The sequence below is a fragment of the Onthophagus taurus genome, chromosome 11, assembly GCF_036711975.1.
Source record: "Onthophagus taurus isolate NC chromosome 11, IU_Otau_3.0, whole genome shotgun sequence".
NCBI classification, from domain to species: domain Eukaryota; kingdom Metazoa; phylum Arthropoda; class Insecta; order Coleoptera; family Scarabaeidae; genus Onthophagus; species Onthophagus taurus.
Window position 1 is genome coordinate 6,244,052 of NC_091976.1, and position 13,970 is coordinate 6,258,021.

General features: G+C 32.4%; 3 protein-coding genes across 3 annotated transcripts in view; all 3 read right to left on the bottom strand.

Annotated features, from left to right (window-relative positions):
* Nucleotides 1-1,199: 1,199 nt before the first annotated feature.
* Nucleotides 1,200-8,121, bottom strand: LOC139432026 (uncharacterized). Its single transcript, XM_071200356.1, has 4 exons — nt 7,381-8,121; nt 6,904-7,321; nt 5,107-5,330; nt 1,200-1,376 (listed from the first exon to the last, which is right to left on the bottom strand). Exons 1-4 carry the CDS (start codon nt 8,119-8,121, stop codon nt 1,200-1,202), a joined length of 1,560 nt encoding a protein of 519 aa, XP_071056457.1.
* A 481-nt stretch (nt 8,122-8,602) lies between these two features.
* On the bottom strand, nt 8,603-9,334 carry LOC139432027 (uncharacterized). Its single transcript, XM_071200357.1, has one exon. The coding sequence runs from the start codon at nt 9,332-9,334 to the stop codon at nt 8,603-8,605; it is 732 nt and encodes a 243-aa protein (XP_071056458.1).
* Nucleotides 9,335-11,395: 2,061 nt separating this feature from the next.
* LOC111414325 (uncharacterized) overlaps nt 11,396-13,970 on the bottom strand; it is a 190,907-nt gene continuing 188,332 nt past the window's right edge. The window contains exons 3-6 of the mRNA XM_071200568.1: nt 12,632-13,953; nt 12,455-12,579; nt 12,273-12,389; nt 11,396-12,214 (exon numbers count right to left, since the gene is read on the bottom strand). Of these exons, the coding sequence (XP_071056669.1) occupies nt 12,062-12,214; nt 12,273-12,389; nt 12,455-12,579; nt 12,632-13,292 (1,056 nt within the window). The 5' untranslated portion in view covers nt 13,293-13,953 and the 3' untranslated portion in view covers nt 11,396-12,061. The remainder of the gene's footprint in view (nt 12,215-12,272; nt 12,390-12,454; nt 12,580-12,631; nt 13,954-13,970) is intronic.

The window sequence follows — 13,970 nt, forward strand, 5'->3', positions numbered from 1 at the left end:
GCTTTTAAAAGTAATACGATTTTAATATTTCTATTTTGGCCTCCGCACGAGTCAGACCATAGAATTAAGTTTTCGGTTTCTTGCGCCAAAAATGTATCAACAAACTTTCTAATACAAGATCCGACCTCTTGAGCCCCACGTCCAGCTATTCCCTCTTTCCAAATAAAACAATATGGTGTGTTAGTTGAGGCTACATGTATGCCTTCATTGTAAATTGAAAGCTGTCTTTTGTAATAAACAATATTAGTGGGGAGTTTTGGCAATCCTAAAACTTTTTCTATATCGTATGTTGCTGTCTCAACTTTAACATCTGTTTTAGCTAGCTCCATATCATGTTTCATTGCATCGCGTGCTTCTTTCGCTATTAACAAGTGTTGTTCGTGTTGCAATTTAGTTTCGTCCAGTTCATCCTGGTTGCAGTTTCTAATTTTTGCGGTATAACTATCACATAAATTGCACGTGTCTTTTGCAGGGGCTTTGCGTCTCAAATTGAAATTTTCGTAAAAAATTGTTTTATATGTTGAAAATCCCACTTTGTGATTAGTTTCTTCTTCTGTATATAAACAATACATTTTATTTAATGTGAGGTCAGTTGCCAAAAACTTTGCCTCCGTTTCGTTTCTTGAATAATGGGATATATACATAGGAAATCTGGCAATCTGGTTTATTATCTTATCTTTTGTTTCTTTACTCAACTTATTATATCCTCCGCACTTAAATCCCCTTTCATCCTTAATATTACCGGTTTGTATTTTTTTCAAAGCGGTGTTTACCCTTTTGGGTGATATTTGTAAAGTTTTAATATACATATCTCTGCAGACTTTTATATTATTGACATGATAAGTTCGAGTATTTTGTCTTCTGTTACTTTCTTTGTTTCTTTTTCTCTTTATTCCTTGTTGTTTAACTGTTGCTGCTATAAGGGTTGTTTGAGCATTATAGCTCTCCAGTCCCCAAAATTGCGTAAAAAACTTTTCCCTTGCAGCAAGTGTAACATGTTCATTACATTTCAAAGTGCAATTGCATTGGAAATCTATAAACATTTTTGATTCTACTAGCTTGCCTTTAACTGTAAAATGTTTCTTATTTCCATCTTTTAATTTTGCAGGATATTTGGTGTACCTCCCTTTCTTAGGTCTGCCTTTTCGGTTTGATTTTTCTTCAAGTAACGCCAAATTTCTTTGAGTCTCTGCTAAGTTTTATTTCAAACTGGAATGCGAAATAGAATCCGAATCCTCTGAATCTGAACTTGGCTTATATTCACTTCCAGAATCTTCAAAGTCACTAATATGTTTAATATTCTTCTCTCTTTCACTGTTATAAGATACCTCGGTAGGATGAGAACATTCTTCTTTAGCTTCCTGGACTGACATATTCTGGTTAGTACCATCATATTTTAAATCACAGTTTATTAATGAATTGTCATTATTGTTTATTTTTTTTTTCGATTTATTTTTTAAGATTGGCGTTGTAGAAACAGAAATTATGTCGCTGCACGAAGTTTGCTAATAGCTAGAACTGGATATCTAAACAATAAAAAAAAATTCCTAACCTAAAAACACTAACATTTTGTACAAAAAAAACATTACTTACATAGGGCACGTCTGATCTATTTGTCAGTTTTAATGACAGATTCAAAATTCTAGCACTTCTATCACCCATTACAAAAACCTCGTGCTAACTTTAACACAAAACTAACATTCACGACAGCTCACAGCATTCAAGATGACACAATGAAACTCTAACTCAAAAAGGAACCAAACGCCAGATGTTTAATATTTAAACAGCTTCTGTGACTTGGATCCCTTTAGAAGTAAGTAGAATTCGATAATTCGTGTTGTGTCACTTGGTACCCTCAATAACAGAGGTCCCTACGAGCAGTTTAGTGTTTCGATCTTTTTAGAGTAACTAAGTCTTTGTTATAAAAGGCGTTTAGTGCATTTATATGAAAGAACGTGATTTGGCGGTTGGTACCTTTTAGATAAGCGCTATCCAATTATAATAGAATATATTTAAAGAATGGCCGGGTAAGTACAAAATATTGTAATAAAGCAAAATGTTTTTGTTATTAAAAAAACATATTTTAGATTAGAGACACCAGCAAAAAGACGTAGAGTGAGAACCACTCAAAACCAATACGAACTATACATCAATATGTTGGAAACAAATAAATATTTTAGAGAGAACAAAGTTACTCCTGATCACCCAAATGAGCTCACCAAATGTTGGGAGGACTTAGTTGTTAGTTTAAATTGTAGTGGCGGACCTCAGAAATCCTTAAATGAATGGAAGAGAGTAAATAATTATATAATATTCTGGAATAAGTGTGGAATAAGTGAAAAGCCAAGTCCGCAAAAGGTCAAAGATAATTAAAAACAGCTATACCGAGACAGGAAATAAAGGTGCACCAGAACGGGAACCTTTTTCCGAAATTGAAAAAAAACTATTATATCTGACATATTATAACTGAAATAGGAATAAATAATAATGAAAATATCGCAGTTGCTGTGGATCAAGAAAAAAATAAAGAGCAGCAAAAACTTTCAAACTCTTCAAAGAAAAAAAAAACTGATTCTTGAAGAACTACCCTTGAAGAAATAAATTAAAATCTTTAAAAATTAGTAGAGTTAAAAGAACAAGAGCTGCAGCTCATGAGGCTAAAGATGGAGCTAAAATATAATATAAACATAGAAGATGAAGACTAATTCTTGGTGTAATTTAATGTTAGTTTTTTGTGATATCAGTTATTTTTGAATGAATATTTTTATTTTAGTTTTTTTTGTGATATGGTTTTTTCTTAATGAATAGTTTTGTTTTATTTCTTTTTGATATCGTTCTTTTGAATAAATATTTTTGTTTTAGTTTTTTTAAATAAAAAATGTTCAAAGCTATTCCAACTAAATTTATTGAAAATAATTCCTAATCACATTATTTCTAATATTTACACCAACTTGATGTAGTTCATTATGCTCGTCATTATGTTGTACTTCATCTTCATTTTCATCAGGTGCTTCATTAGCAACATCTACATTTGCAATTTTAAGAATGTTATATAAAGTTGCACAAGCTATAGTTATTTTTGCTGCACTACTTGGGCTATAGTGTAACGTTCTGTCCTTTAAAAGGCACCTAAACGTTGCCTTCCAAACTCCGATGCATCTCTCAACGCAATTTCTTGTCGAACATAAAGTTCTATTGTACTGTCCTTCAGGTGTACCTTCTACTGCATTCAACACAGGTATCAGTAAGAAGGGCTGTAATGGATAGCCTGAGTCCCCCAGCAACCAAGAACTCCTTTCTCCATTTCTGTAACGACTTGTTAGTTCCCTATAAATATTGTTCATCATTCATATTGCTGAATCGTGGACACTTCCCGGATATTTAGGACAAAGTGCCAATATTTTCAAATCTGAATCGCAAATTATTTGACAATTAATACTATAGTAATTTTTACGATTCAAGAAAACTGCACGTGGTGGAAATCTACCAAATACTGGAGGTACAATTGCGATGTGAGTTCCATCTATAACTCCTATTACCCCAGGAAAATTAAATTTTTGTGAAAACCCATTCTTTATTACAGTAATTTCCTCTAAAGTTGTTGGAAATTTAAGATATCTTCCCGAAAAATGGTGTAATATTACGTCAGTGATATTTTTTATGCATTTGCTGACAGATGACTGAGACATTGAGGAACGGTTATCTGTTCCTGCAGATTTTTGATAGCTTCCTTGAGCATAAAAATGTAATGCTACAATAAATCGTAATGTTGGCGGTGTTCTTCTAATTCTTGTACCGGTTTCAAGAAAAGGACTCAGCTCAAGAAAAAATTCATGGGCCAAATTTACTGGAAATCTATTTCGAAAGATATCATCTGGCGTTTCAAATGGGTTGGTCACATCTCTCAATCGTCGCATATACAATTTATTTTCATTCCTAATATACATTAAAATTATGATATAATTAAATGTATAGGTAGTCTCACGTTTTTTACCTTCTTTCTGCATCCATCACCTCACAATATATCTTTGATCCGGAATAAAATAACTTGATTATTTCTGCTAATCACATAAACTACATACAAACGACTGCTATCTCGGTATCGTTACCTAACGACCAAACCTAACCTCAAAGTCTTTAGGCAACGATGTGGTTAGAAGTTACAAAATACGAATTGTCGTTCATAAACGACAAACGACGTCGTTGAGAGTTACAAAATAGGCCTGTTAAACGAAAGATCACTGAGGTGTCTCAAAAAATATTTCAAAAAAAGACTGTTTGGCAGAACAAGATTCTAATAAAGAAAAATTGTATTTTTAAGTATTTATTTGATTTCATATGATACAATGTTTATTCCGATTAAGTGTGGAAAACAATTTCAGTTAAGTGGTATTTTCCAAAATGCAGGAATAGGAAATCCCTAGCATATTTGTAAAGAATTTCGATAAAATAGGTTATTATTATTTTTTTACATCCTAACTTTTTTAAATTCCATTGCAGGTATCAACGAAAAACAATCAATAACTAGAATACCTATTTAAACGAGATTTCTTGGTAAATAAATAACCAATTGTTGGTAAAATAACCAATAGTTTTAAATTTTATTTTAGGGTAGATATGACAATTCACACAAACAATAATATGCATATTTACTTAAAAAAATAGATACACAAAAAAAAATTATTCATCTTCTTCGTAATCTTCTTATTCGTCAATTAATTCTTCAGGAAGTAACATTTCAATTGCTTCTTTTTGCAGAGGTTTAGAAAGTCTTTTTCCCTTTGGTCTTATCGAAGAGAACAGCGGATCTGACGTCAAAAGTAATCTATTTAAAAGGTCTTCGTTACATTTTTTCTTGAACATTTCCGCGCAAATCTCTCCCTGTAATTGTGAAAATGTTAGTTTCTGCATTCCGCTGCCTCTTCTGACAATTGTCCTATGGGCAACAAAGCATTTTGAATAATGTCAGGTCTATGAAATAAAATTTTATGAACGGTTGGGGACATCGGATACCATGGAAATAAATTTATATATGTTTCGGCAGTTTACAAGATGGAAGTGGAAAAATGTTAATCTTTTTCCACAGGATATGGTTTTTAAAATTACCTTGAAGCAAAATTTTAAGTTTTCATTAACTCCGGTAATTTTAGCAGCAAGTTTAGGATTGTTAAACAATCTTCTGCTTGTCTTCCCATCATTGGTATTACCAAAACCGGACTTAGGAATGTCGACCAATAATCCCATTTTGGTTTTAAATAAATTCCTTATTTCATTTTTTCTATTGGCTACAATATCGGCTTCTTCTTTAGACCCTCTCGTTTGCCACATTCCTATAGGAATTTTATATGACATATGTAAAATATGTTCAAACAGACGAATTCTCGCATGGAGAATAGATAATCCGAACTCCAAGGTTTCTTTCTTTTTACAGGGGTTTTCTGCGTAATTTTATTGAAATATTTTGTGGTAGCACCACAAATATAACACCTCATGGTAGATGAAGTATGTGTGACGGAGTTACACACTTTACCATCGACCATTGAAAAAATTAAAGTATGTTCAACTATGGCTCCCTGGATTGCAACATTAGTCGGGTTTAGATTCTTAATTTGGTTGTTACCATAGTCTACTTCTTCATTTGTGACGTCTACAGTTTCGTGTAGAAATTGTATTCTTATCGGTCTATACAGCCGAGCTGAAGAGGGTGTCGGATTTACCCAAATAGTTTTTTTACCAACAGTTTTAACGGGACCATAGAACTTTGAAAGATGTTTGCGTCAGATGAAGTGGTATTCTCAACTTTTTGTGTTTGTTAAAATGATTTACTGGTTTTTTCAAGAATGCAACTATTAATATTTAACACCTTTATTACGAAACCATACGAAACCGACATGATTCTTACACTTTCTTAATCTAACGGTTCTAACCTCTTCTTATTAGGTTTTTTACGCGTAGGCAAGGTAGAACCCTAAACAAAACTGCATATTTCTATAACATTCCGGCCACCTTAAAACCTAGTTTTAATGTAAAGTCGTTTAAAGTTTAGTTTGTGTCATTTTGAACTGGCAATGAGCACACCTTTTTCACTGGTCTTTTAAAAATGCCCTTATTACACTTCACTGTCACTACACGCACGATGCCATCGTTACCCGGATGTACTTGGATGATACGTCCAGTTATCCAAAGAAAGGGAGGTGTGTTATCTTCTGCGAGTAGAACCAGCTCTCCAGGTCGAAGATTGTCAGTAGGTTGCTGTCATTTACTTCTTTCCTGTAGGTGATGAAGATATTCACGCTTCCATCGTTGCTAGAAGTATTGTTTTAGCTGTTGAATATGCTCCAAGCCAGATAAACGGTTGGTTGCAGTATTTAGGTAACTAGGTGACGGTGTGTCGAATAAACTTGATCCAATTAGGAAATGTGAAGGAGTTAAAGGATTCAAGTCGTTTGGATCATTGGATAGAGGATATAATGGTCAATAATTCAAGATAGCCTCAATTTCGCATAACAATGTGTAACATTCATTATAGGTTAAAGGAATATCTTTTGTGATTTTTAAAAAATGTCGTTTCATTGATTTTATTGACGCCTCCCAAAGACCCCCAAAATGTGGTGCTCTCGGTGGAATGAAACTCCAAGTTATTTTTTGTTTTGCTAGAAAGTTATGGATATCACAATCATTCCCTCGAAGAAATTCGTAAACCTCTGCAAGGAATTCTTGCACCGACAAAATTAGTGCCGTTATCAGAAAATATTTTTGTGCATAAACCTCGTCGTGCGATAAATCTACGTAATGCTGCCAAAAATTCCTCTGTTGTTAGATCAGGAACCAATTCTAAATGTATGGCCTTGGTTGACAAACATACAAATAACGCGATATATGCCTTGTTACTAATAATTTTACCTCTTCGACGTTTGCATTCTCTGACTTGTATTGGTCCTGCATAGTCAATGCCAGTGATAGTAAATGGTCTCTCTGAGGCTAATAATCGATCGATAGGTAAATTACCCATAAGGAGTTCAGCTTGTTTTGGTTTAAATTTAAAACAAATTAAACATTTTTTGACAACACTTTTTGCCTCCTTTCTAGCTGAGATAGGCCAATATTGCATTCTCACAGTAAATATTAGTTGTTCAGTACCACAATGTAAAAGTTTTTCATGTGTTTCTCTCATAATCAAATGTGTAATATAATGATCATTAGGAAGAAGATAAGGATGTTTGTGTTCTATCTCAATAAGCGCATTACACAATTTCCCACCCACTCTAATCAAACCTTTTTCATCCAGGAAAGGATTTAATTTCTTCAATTGACTGTTTTTCTTAACAAATCCTTTTTTCTTTAAATCATTCAATCTTGCACGAAACATGATTGTTGTACCATTTTAATTATTGTTAATTCTGCTTCCTTTAGTTCAGCAACTGTTAAATCTCCACTTATTCTTTCACTCAACTGATTTTTCCATCTAAGACAATAACCTATGACCCTTTTTAATTTATCAAATCTTGAATATCTCGTTAATATAGACAACGTTTGAAGTACGGGAAGTACTACTTTTCGTACCTTATGTTCTTCTGTTGTTTCATATTTTTCTGCTTGTTTAGACCAATGTCCAGTTCGTATCCATTTTGGACCAAACCACCACAAATCATGATTTAGTAATTCTTCTGCAGTAATTCCACGCGATACAACATCAGCTGGATTATCAAATCCGTCAACATGTTGCCAAATGTAGTTGGAAGTTAATGTCTGTGCCTTTATCGGTGCCGCTCTTGATTTTCCACAAATCAAATTGGAAATGTAGTTACCCTGATCATCTTTTGACACTGCATATAAACATGCGCCATACGCCTTTTCACTTGCGTCACAAAAGCCATAAATATCAAACATACTCTGTGAAGGGTTTATATATCTGGGTATATGCAATTCATTAATGTAGCACAATGAATTTATAAAATTTGTCCATATATCTTGAAGTTCTTCTGAAATGTTAGTATCCCAATCAATGTTTAACTGCCATAATTGTTGCATGAATATTATTGCTCTTACAATTATTGGAGACAGAAGTCCCAACGGATCGTATATGGTTGCAATTCTTGATAAAATATGTCTCTTTGTCATTTTGTTGTTTTTTGAAACATTTTGCCTTGATGGTATATGTAATGTTATCTGATTTAGAATTCCACAATAAACCCAATGTTTTAATCGGACCTTCTTCTTTTATAACTAATAAGTTTTCATTAATAGTTTCCCTTTCCAGATGCGCCAATATATCTAAATGATTAGCACGCCATTTCCGTAACTTAAAACCTCCTGATGAAAGCAAGTCATTCAAGTTCTGCTGCAATGTTATAGCTTCCTGTATAGTATTAGTTCCAGTTAACAAATCATCCATGTAGAAGTCATTTAATAGAACAGATTTAGCCTTTGTAAGCTTATGTCCATCGTCTTGCGCTAGTTGTTTTAATGTTCTTAACGCTAAATAAGGAGCGCATGTCGTTCCATATGTAACAGTATTAAGTTCATAATATTTCAATGGTTCAGTTTCCGTTTCTCGCCAACATATCTTTTGGTATTTTCTATCTTCTTTATGAACTAATATTTAACGATACATCATACCTAGGTCTGCAGTTAAAACATATGGATAGGTTCTAAAACGTATAATAATGTCAAGTAACTCATTCTGTATATTTGGACCCATTAACAAGTTATCATTTATAGATAAGCCATTACTACTCTTAAAAGACCCATCGAAAACAACTCTTAATTTAGTTGTCATACTGTCTTGTTTTAATACTGGATGATGAGGTAGATAGAAACCATTATCAGTCATCTCATCTTTGTTTACTTCTGTCATATGATTCAAATTCTCATATTCTTGCATGAACTGTGTATAATGTTTTTTCATGTTTTCGTTCTTATTTAATTTATTTTCCATGTTGTAAAATCTTTGTTCAGCTCCTTGTTTTAAATTTCCTAGCGAAATTATTTCTCTCTTTGGTAAAGACACAATCAATCTTCCGTTCTCGCTTCTCTTACAATCTCTTGAAAAAAGCTCTTCACAACGTTTGTCTTCGCCGCTTAAGTTTTCTTCTCTTTCTAGTTGCTCCACCATTACCCAAAATCTTTCCAATTGTGTATCAATAGAAGTACAACTGATTAATCTATTATTTGCTTTTAAATTTAATCCGCCTGTTATAATAAAACCCAATTTTGTTCTTTGTAACACCATATGATCTATGGTTTGTCTTTTTAATAATAATATTTTCCAGACCTCAACTGTTTCCAGTAATATATCTATTTGATTTCTTTGATGAAAATAAGGATCTGCCATTTCTATGTTCTTTGGCACCTTGATTAAATCCTTTCTGAATGAAACCAAAGGCAAAGGATCTGTTATGTTTTCTAATATCAGGCAATTGATATTTGATGTATAATCATTAAATCGTGATCGATATATTAAATCAGTCTTAAATTTGATTGTCCTACTCCACCAACGGAATAATTTATGTTAGTCCTTGACAATTTTATAATATAATAACTTTATCTGTTATTTCCAGTATTTGACAACGATTACCAATGAATTGTATAAGTTCTATTGACATTTAGTTTTTGAATCCAATTTATCTGTTAAAATATGGTGTGATGTTTTACTTGTGTGTTTTTACACAAGTTATTAAACTATAAATTTGGGTTTCTTTAATTTTGAGAGACTCTTATTAAGCTCAGGGTTTCGGGCAAGTTCAGGTTCAAAAAGAAAACTAATCAGGTTCGACAAAAATTCATTTAATTAAACACAAAATCAAATTAACTCGTTATATGAGTAACAAAAAAAAAATGTTTTCCTAAATTTACTTTAATAACAATGCTTATTTGCGAGAGATAACTTTTAAATAAAATAGATAACTGCGGTTATCGACTGAAATATCGATATTAGAGAGAACCCGTTTATTATTTGAGAGAGAGAGTAGGATAAAACTCGTTAGAACTGTTCTTTGAAAATAACAAATGGCCGACGTCTTAAGTTGTCATCAAACTCGTTGAAGAAAAATAGAATTAAATAAATGAATGTTATTCAAGAAAACTAATAATTCTTTACCCACAAGTAAGTATTGATCAAAATTATAGGAAACTCTTGTGAGTTGTTCTTTGAGTTGGATTCTTTGATTTTTCTTTTTGTAGGTTATGTTAAATAAGAAAATAAAATTATCATCCCACTCACTACGAAAAAGAAAGGATTGGAGTTCAATGTGGTATCTGGATTATGGATTGTCTCTTGTGTTCGGGGCACTAACTAATTTTCTGGATTGTCTACAGGATTCTTCTTACGGGAAATTGAACTGCTTGTTCTTCGGAAATAGGGTCTTGGATGATCTCGAAGAAGTATCAGTAGTTCTCGGAATAGGTTGTAGGATGATTCTCTTTTTATTTTAATATCGTAAGTTGATTTGACTTTAAAAAATTATCTTAAATCTTTGAGGTTATCTCTTGAGATTCAAAATTTCTTCTATCTGACGACGTGGATTCGACGCTGGTCAGACGACGACTCTTCTGCATAGATTAAATAATTGTATATACTTATATAGATGGCGTGTTCTCCACCTTTAGATTTAACGCTGTTTTTAGTTGTGACCCGCGATACCAATGGCGCTAGTGAACATGCGCGGGAATTTTTAAAAATCTTTCAAATTTGATTTCCTTGATTTTTAAAAACTGCACGATAAAATTAAACAGAAACAATTTTCGCTTATAGCGAATTTGCTTCTGCAAAATTTCAACATACACAGTTATCAAAAAACAATTATATAGTGTAACAGGTATTATAATGTTAATAATAAAACAAAATTTGATAAAATAAATTACATACAAGTAAAACAACAAAATAAAAAAACATATAAAATGAAGTAAAAAAAGTATGTAATAAAAAACTACAATTAAATTACAAAATTATTTTATAAATTAATTTAATTTATAATTATACAAAATAAAACTATCACTAATAATAAGTTAAAAAACATCAACCTTAATTGTTCTTTTAGTTACTCACTTCATTAATCAATCTTAACATTAAGGGGCTTCGATCACGGTCTTAAAGTTTCTGAGGGGCATCGCCGTGTGAGGGGAGGAAGCTCGAAGGACGGTCGAGTAGGCTGTATCTAAAACTACGTGTCGATTGCATTCTATATTTCTATTGGCTAACGCGATATGGAGATATAACGTCATTAGTGTTTGGAAGGGACTTAAAATGTTATTAAAAAGTATTTTTATTCCCGCAAGTAAAATTTACTTAAAAGCATACCATTTGTTTCTATATCAATTAGAGTTTTAAATATAAATAAACAAAACAAATTAAAAGCTAATACATATATTTAATTTCAGCAAAAAAAAGAGTGAGTTTCGCTTTACCATTTCTTTTAAATAACAAAATGATAATAATCGGGAGATATAGATAGTATAATAGCTAGTAATAATGTATTAATAACATTACATTAATAATTTTATTTGAACTTAATTTATGTATATAAACGTCACTTGATTTAAAACAATATTTTCGTATTGGAACTGTTTGATAGAGAGTCGGTTTGCTGAATAAGTGTGAACCAGAAAACCGAACAGTGAAATACAAATGATATGTTTTGAAAAGATAATAAATATCTTAATAAATATCGAAGTAGAAAAGAAACAATGTATTGTAATATAAGTATGTACAATTTTATTGTATTCACATTGGGTCTAGGAACAAAATTTTTGATAATTTTATTTGTCTACTTAATAAGTAGTCCACTTTTTGATCTAGGACTCAAATATATCATGTGTTCATGGAGTTAGCGCAGCAATAATTGCAGGTTTATCAATAAAAAGTCTGAAAAAGAGAACATAGGCTACAGAGTGGCTTCTAAATTTTGAAAAATATACATCATATATTTCTATAAATAAAAGATACGACCTTTCTTTCAACTATCTTATTTATACATATTTGTATAAATAAGATTTTATATTAAATAGGACTTTTATTCTACTTCTTGTTAATTAATTACGACAAATTATTCTTTCTTCACTTTTAAAGTAAATCTCCTCGATCGGGATTCCGAATTGTATTATGAGGTGGAGGCATGGAAAACCTAGGATCCACTAATTCAGGTAATACACATTTGAAATAAAAAGTTTTTAAATTTTTTTGCATGTTTTCCCAAAATGTTGATTGTTTTTGGATCTACAAAACGCAAATTGATCATTTACAGATAACATTTTCGTAATATAACACTAAGTACCTTTTGAAAGGCGAAATTTTTCTTCGTCCATATTATGAAGTAGCATACGTCCGTATAATTATGATTTTCCTTTAGAATTATTTCACCTCTTTCAGTGAGAGAGGCATAATCGATTTTCTAAGGTATACAAAATATGGCCTTATTAAATTACATTTTAATGTTTTATAAGTTGCTACTATTACTTTTTGTTCTATAGCCTCCTCCACTGTCATATCCCTTGCAGAATAAGGACACTTTATTTCAATTATGGCATCGTTGCCCACAAGACCGTCAGGACTAGCAGCCAAAAAATACTCTTCGTCCTTACCTAAACAAAATATTACATATAACTATATTATTGTAAGTTGTCAGAACGTTACCTATAAACAAACCACAATCTTCAACAACCAATCCAGTTGTACTGCAAAACTCCGCTTTTGCGATGGCCTCACTTTCTCTTCCATAATGAATTGGTTTTGATTCAATGGTTGTGCTGTACAAAAGAGCTTTTACGGTGTTTACACATGATGTACTCCGGCGCATTTTAACAATTTTTCCGAAATTTGGCGCTGTCAACCGTTTACGACGTTCCTCTAGCCACAAGGGATTTGAACTTTGCCCTCTGGTGGATATTTCCACCACAGAAATTTCGTCGGCAGTTTTTTTTAAACAATTTATAAATTTTATACATTCATCAGAAAATTTTTCTTCTGGCATATCTGTAATTGTAGGATTCGTAGGTTCTTCTTCCCCATAATCTTCGTCTGCAAAGGCAGGAGGCAGGCGCTTTTTCTTCCGCGGTGTATCACGATGTTTGTTTAATATTTTCTTCCTCTCCGAAATATATTTTTTGGTAACAGTGGAAGTTGTTTTATTGAAGGCATTGTGTAAGAGCTCGTAATAATTTCCGGTACTACTGTATGATATGCCAGCAGCTTCACACCTCATTTCATACGAATTTCTCAAACCAAAATTAATTCTTTTGCCACCAATAAATTTACATACAACTGAATTGTATGATTCGGCAGAATTATTCGTCATGTTGAGGGTGAGGCTGTAGGCAAAATGTTCTAATCTATATAAACATGACTTTTTTTTGACCAAGAGAAATTTTTTTCTCTTGGTTTTGGACCTGTGCAATAATATGCCTCACATTTTTCGTGGTCACCAAAAATGTGATGTGGACTATTTAATATGTCCTTTTTTAATAATGTTACTTTTTCTGTCAAGTCCACACTAGAATCCAATGCTCGATGTCTCATTGCTTTTATAATTGCAATTCGTAACTGCAGAATATTCGCTTTCAAAGATTGACGAATTGCAATTGGTACTGGCTTATTGGTACTATTGCTTCGTGGCCTTTTACTTATTTCACGAATTTTATTGCAATAATTTCTGAGCAAATGGTTTCTGCATTCAATTTTATGAACTGTCCGGTTTCCATATGACCTGGCTTTCACCAATTTTTGTCACCATCACCCACCAAACGGTTAAACCTTACGCCATGCATCTCCACACTTTTTTTAAAACCTTCCACAATAATATCGGCTTCCATACTTGTTGACGTACCGATCCAGTTTTTAAAACATGTATGTTGCCCCACATTTTGCCTCCTACTCTCCGCCCTTGCACATACCGAACAGTACTTATTTCGGATTCCTAAATATAACAGTTTCCCTGTTGAGGCACCGATAATGCAACCCTGTTCAATTAATTAAA